Below are 6,242 nucleotides of genomic sequence, written 5' to 3' on the forward strand. Positions count from 1 at the left end.
TCCCATATTTCAATATATATTGTTTGCCACAAAGCCACAAAAATTTTCAAGCGCGAAGGGTTTTAGCCTACGGACTAGTAATGTTTGCCGTTACCAGTAACTAATCTGCATAAAGTGATAAAGCAAAAAGGGTCATCACGACAGCCAATGATCGACTTATAAATACGTTTCCGCTCTGAAGCAACATAACTTGCTATTTGTAACATATTGCTGTCTTCATTTTTATTACATTATCTTGAATTTTGTCCAAATGCGAAGTATTTTAATATTCGTAGACTGGCTCCTATTCTTTGTGTTCTGGGTTTGTATCCTCTGGTAGTAGGTAAGTCAATTTTTACATATAAGTAGAGCTGGTTCTTATTACTCTAATTTTGTAATTAAAATAACGAACGTACATTCACGTTTCCCTTTTTAAAGTCAAATTCCGTTAAAAACAACCCACATGTAACAGAGGCATATAATTAACTGACTTACTAAATGCATGTAACCATCTAATGATCGAGCTAGAAGTAAAGTTTAAATTAAAATAGCGTCACGGTATAGCGGAAGTTTATGCATGAGGAGCACAGCAAACAAGTCATTTTCTCGTCTTTCCCTATTTGATTCGCCTCTTCGATTTCTTATACTTTTTGGGGTCGTGTTTTTTATTTTAAATCTGAATCTGAAGATAAATTTCGGCTAGCAAGTACTTCACCTACGAAAATATATATATTTCGCGCAAGCTTACTTTCAGAAAAGAAATAATTGGCAAACACACACAAAATGCAAGGGTCAATCCCAATATAATTCTTAATCTTTTTCGTCTTTTTTAGAAAGTGACATAAGAAGCCCAAGCCCTATGATACGAAATGTTGGTCAAGATGCTTTCTTCTTCATGTGGAACTCAACCAAGGGACATCGCATGTTTGAAGCGAGTTGGGGACTGTTATACGATGGACTTGTTAAAACCACAGTTCATCTACGTAGACAGATCAAATAATGTTGTGCTTAGCACGGATTTGGACAGAAATGCTTTACGTTACAAAGGAAGAGTTCATTGGTTTGGTGATATCAATTCAGGACACGTTTGGTTCAAACTAACGAATGTTTCTCTCAACGATACCAATCAGTATGTTGCAGGGATTGTGGAAGAAGGGAAACCAAACACCATATATTCGGCACAATTAACTACCGCAGGTATGGATTGCTTCTATAACTCTTATTGCATGTCGGGGGATTATAATGAATAAATAGTTAAATAAGTTGCTTCAGAAAAAAAAACAAAAACCAAAACAAACAAACAATTAAACCATTTTACAAAAATCAGCTGGTTGAGCATTAATCTAATTGTCAGTTAAATCATCCATTGCTATGCTATTCTTCATCAGTTACTCCCCAGTTTGTTCAACAACCTCCTCTAGATAGGAGTATAGAAGAAGGTCAGGATCTAGTTATAAATGTACTGCTGTTGGTCCACCGACACCTAAAATCACGTGGGTACAGATAGAAAGTCAAGTCAGCATGAGTACGGGAATGGGAAGTGCTACACTGAGGATAGCAAACATTAGAAGAGATCAGAATGGGACGTATGAGTGTAAGGCCAGCAACAACCCAAATGAGAGACTGGCCACTGCACAAACTGTTGTGACTGTTTATTGTAAGTTAAACATAAGCAGCTTATGTTTGTTGTTTTATAGTTGTCACTGTTGCAGCTGCTGCTTCTGTTCCGGATGTTGTTCCTTTTGTTGTAATGAAGGTGAAACGTGATGGATTGTGATTTTGTTCATGGTGTACATTTTGCGTGGTTTTATATTCATTTTATTATTTGTCATGTTTATTATCAGTCAAACCAACTGTTAATGAGTCTCATTCGACTTCAAAATCAAAATCATGGAATGGCAACAGTATTCATCTCAGATGTTTTGCAGCTGGTTTACCTGCACCACGGATATCATGGTACAAACCAACAAATCAACAGATCACTACAGGTGTCATCATTGTACCCGGGGGTAGTGAGGTGACAGTACTGACAGCTACTGACCAAGGGGACTATGGACAGTACAAGTGTCGAGCAACAAACACCCTTGGAAGTGATGAACACATCATCAATGTTACTCAACTGTGTAAGTCTATTCAGAAAGCAATCGTGAAAGTTAGTATGTACTATTCTTGTGCAATTTCAATTTTATAATATGCCAAGTCGAGCCGTTTCAGTATATTTCTAACAATATGGGATTTCCTACAGTTCCCCCAGGTCCTGCTTCTTTAACGTTCACCGATTGTCGAAGCATCATCCATCAATGTTACATGGTACAAACCTGCTGATGATGGTGGACTCGTTGTCACTGGTTACTTACTGGAAGTAAGTACCAAGCCCCCAGTGATCACAGTGAATACCCATACTGTTATAACAGGGCTGAAAGCAAACACACAATACACGGTCAAAGTGTATGCCAAGAATATTGTTGGATATGGAGTGGAGTCTTCCAAAGTTATCAGAACACAGAAAATAGGTAAATACAACAATAATATGAAAGAAAGATGAAACTGTTTATTACCAAAGTCTTCAAAAAATATCAGTACAAAGAGAACAGGTATGTATAACATCGAGATGACTCGATAAGGTAATCCTGATTTCTCGTTTCTTCTCTGGAACAGATTTGTGTGTTTGTGTTGTATATTACTGCAGGCCCTATGGGCTTATGCAATGATATTACTTTACATAAATATTGGGTACACAATGTATTATTCATTGAATAAAGTATTGCGCACACTAAAAGCTAATAGGGTAAACGGACAGATATTTTTATCTGATTCTGAATTATCATACATAATAATTCAACATCAATTGTTATCATATATAGAATAATCCATCAGTATTAATTTAGCGCCTGCACAATCCAACGATTGCGATTCGGTTTCAATTCCAACTTGGTGAGTTTGTGTTGAAAAGCTGGTACAGTGAAACCAGGATGTGTTTTATCATCCTTTGTTAAATATAAGGTTCAGTCATCTTTTTTAATACGTTCTTGTAAGGTAAGCCAGCAATGCCAAAGTTGATGACAGCTCTGCTGAAAGCTACAGGATCGAAACTCTTAGTATTTTTGAAGTGGAAAGAGCCAGATGACAATGGTGGCAACATAACAAGATACACAATCTACATGAAGGAAGTCGTAAAGAAAGCTAATTGGATAAAATATGATGACGTCACTGATTCAAAGCGGCTTGAGTATACGTATATAATAACAAAGAACATAGTTTGTGGGAAAACATATATGTTCATGATAACTGCATGGAACAAATATGGAGAATGTGTGAGGGATGAAGGAAGTGCCAAGACTATAAATACCACAGCAGACAAAGCAGCTTCTTTATGTGGTTCGTATGAGGAATAGATCATTTAATGATTAAAATCATATCTAAAGATAAATGTCCTTCGAATTTGATAAAATAATAATGTAATCTTATTGAGCCTAGTTTGGAGATAATGAGAATTCTGAGAACTTTTTCCAACTATAATCATTTTCCGTTCTCTCTTCTATTCTTGTATTAGCAACGAAGCACTTTCCAGAGGAAGGAACAAAATCCTGTAAGTATAAAACAGAAAGTGAGAAACACATATATAATAAGAAACATAAGTGTCATTTAGCGTTTGAAATGAAACAAAACAACCAAAAACAAAAGAAAAAAGAAAAAAGAAACAAAAACAAAAACAACAAAACAACAACAACATCAAAACAAAACAAACAAACAAACAAAAACAAAACAAATAAGGAACAGAAGGAAGAGAAGCAAAATAAACAGAAACAAGGAACCATTAACGTTTTTTGCTGCATTGTGTACTTTGATATTCATCCCACTCTTTTCTAGCAGCTTCTACAGTCCTGGTAATCATTATTGCCATCCTTGTTCTCTCTCTTGGTTTTAACTTACTACAATTTTTATACCTAAAAAGAAGAGTTCAACTGAGCAGTAAGTTTACTTTGTAATTCTCGTTTATTGAACAGTAGCTGCATCTCTACATGTACAATTAATTTGATATATGAAGTAGCTATAACTTTTCAAAACATGGCGATGCAGCTGTATTCAAGATCCATTTTTCCAACGTATTTTTTTAGGTAGAAAAGAAAGCCAAGCCCAAAAGAGGTACCAAACCAAACGTTTCCAAATATATATATATTATTGTTTTTATAATTTAGATCATAACGGATGCAGGTTTGGGGATTTTGTTGTGTTTTCCCATACACAGTGTTGTTAAAAGAATCCTAATACACGCGTCCCCTTTATTACATTATTCGCCTACATCACTCTCGAAGCTCTTTCATGCACTGGCGGAGCACAATTTCTTCAAATTTGCTAAGCCAAGGTTCTCTGCAAATTGCCAAAGTTTCCTTCCTTTCATTCTACAGTAAGTAGGTTGAATTTTTTAGACAGATTCTCTTTGTGACATTATAACTTTTTGGTCTTCCAACTGTTAGACATCACAGCTTTTGAAATCGACCTTAGATATTCTGTTACTAAAATTTATCAAATCTTGCGGAAAGCTTCAAGTGGTCGTAAAACCTCTAACAAGAATAACAAGAATGGAACTGGAATTCCAACCTTCACGTACAAAACCGCCATTTTCCCTGGCAGAGAACATGGTTCAATGCATAGCATTACATTGCTTCTGACGCGCAGTGCATTGTAGTTGACTAGGAGTCTTTAAACACATTTACTTTTTTTTCCATTCCAATTTAGCAAAACACTTAAGAAAACGTCTTCTAGAGAAAGATATGAGGTACACCACATATTTTTGCTAAATCAGTCTGTAAATACAACCTTTTTAACATGATGAGTTGTAGCATTTTCCCCCTTTATTTCTATCATTTAGAACGACCTTGAGTTGGAAGGAAACACACCAGCAGCAGTTGTAACATCACTTGCACAACAGTCTGTACGAACTGGACCAGTATATGAAACCATCCAACTTTCAGTTGAAGATGTAAATCCTAACGGAGCCCACTCTTCTGAAGATACCGGTAATTATCAGGAACTCAATCTGATGCCAAACACTTCTATTTAAGGGACACATGGACCAGTGTACGAGCCCCTTGGCACAAGATCTGTGGATTCCCGTATGCAGCACGATAATAATAATGAGCAACACCCGTATGAACCCCTGCATATTAGAAACCAAAACTCTACCTATCAATCCCTGCAGACTAATAGTAGAGAGTCTGCCATATGATGACGAGCTGGAAAACAGTCAGGCGACAGTCAGGCCGTGAATGATGGTATCTCAAAATTTCTTCTGCTCCAATTTAAGATTTGAATAAGTATACTGCTAATGCTTAATCATTTGTAAATTAATGAAAAGTGCAACAGTTAAAAAAAAAAAACAAAACATAAAACGAGAGAACTGCAATGCATTTTTGATAGATATCAAATTAATGAAAATAATTACCAGTAATTTCTCATGATATCATGGGAGTGTTTTTAGAAGGTCTTAATTAATCAGTCTAACTAAATGGCCGGCAGTTTTTTCCCCCCCGGGATTTTACTATTTCAATTTGACGGATTTGGGTAGACGGAAATAGTTTACTCATTATTAGAAAAGTTTCACTTTTCCTATCTATTCTATTAAAAGTCAAAAAAAAAAAAAAAAACCGGAAAAAAAAGAAACAAGAGTGAGTAGGTACAATGTTTTGGTCACCCATCCAAGTGCTAACCCTCCCATCTTGAAAGACAACGATTTATCCACTGGACCACGGTTCAAGGTCAGTTAGCATAACAATAGCCGCGAAAACAATGCACCGAATAGACTAGACTTTTTAACATTGTATTTTCAACCGATTCAGTGCGTGGCAGAGATGCAAGGGATTAGCCGATATGGTCTGGGGGCCGGCTAGTCTCTCCCCTGATGCTTTGGCTAGAACATTTTCTTGCGTAATTCGTGCACCCAAGGGCAGAAGGATTTAATAGCCGTCAGGTCCGAAGTCCATACGCCGCCTCAGCTCTGCGGATGTCTCGGGGGTATGGCACAGTGGAATCGAGTTTTTGAATTTCTTTTGGTGGGTTCGAATCCCATCTTATCCACATTTTTATACATATACATATACGTATTTTATCTTTTTTTTTTTTTTTTTTTTTTTTTTTGTTAGATTTAAATATTAAACAAGCTATAGGCCACAGAAAAACAAACGAGGAAGCCACAAAATCTAATAAACAAAAAGTTTTACACTGGATTTCATTTTAAAGTCTTTTTTATGATTGTAATCTCC

General features: G+C 36.1%; 1 protein-coding gene across 1 annotated transcript; it reads left to right on the plus strand.

The window, feature by feature from the left end:
* The first annotated feature begins 1,500 nt into the window (after positions 1 to 1,500).
* LOC148914099 (fasciclin-2-like) lies at positions 1,501 to 5,368 on the plus strand. The gene is made up of 9 exons (XM_089026304.1): positions 1,501 to 1,636; positions 1,824 to 2,102; positions 2,268 to 2,492; positions 3,016 to 3,357; positions 3,533 to 3,568; positions 3,850 to 3,951; positions 4,098 to 4,125; positions 4,720 to 4,759; positions 4,853 to 5,368. Exons 1-9 carry the CDS (start codon positions 1,501 to 1,503, stop codon positions 5,042 to 5,044), a joined length of 1,380 nt encoding a protein of 459 aa, XP_088882430.1. The 3' UTR covers positions 5,045 to 5,368.
* The last annotated feature ends 874 nt before the right edge of the window (positions 5,369 to 6,242 follow it).

The sequence above is a fragment of the Actinia tenebrosa genome, unplaced genomic scaffold (genome assembly GCF_029948245.1).
Source record: "Actinia tenebrosa isolate PJP-AT-01 unplaced genomic scaffold, QUT_ActTen_1.0 PGA_scaffold0__85_contigs__length_37466705, whole genome shotgun sequence".
Lineage (NCBI taxonomy): Eukaryota > Metazoa > Cnidaria > Anthozoa > Actiniaria > Actiniidae > Actinia > Actinia tenebrosa.

Bases quoted from the DNA above. Each gene is read 5' to 3' on its own strand.
- LOC148914099 (XM_089026304.1), top strand. From the start codon at position 1,501: ATGAGTACGGGAATGGGAAGTGCTACACTGAGGATAGCAAACATTAGA. The intron at 3,569-3,849 runs GTAAGTATAAAA...ACTCTTTTCTAG, and splicing joins AGAGGAAGGAACAAAATCCT to CAGCTTCTACAGTCCTGGTA. The intron at 4,760-4,852 runs GTACACCACATA...TCTATCATTTAG, and splicing joins CTTCTAGAGAAAGATATGAG to AACGACCTTGAGTTGGAAGG.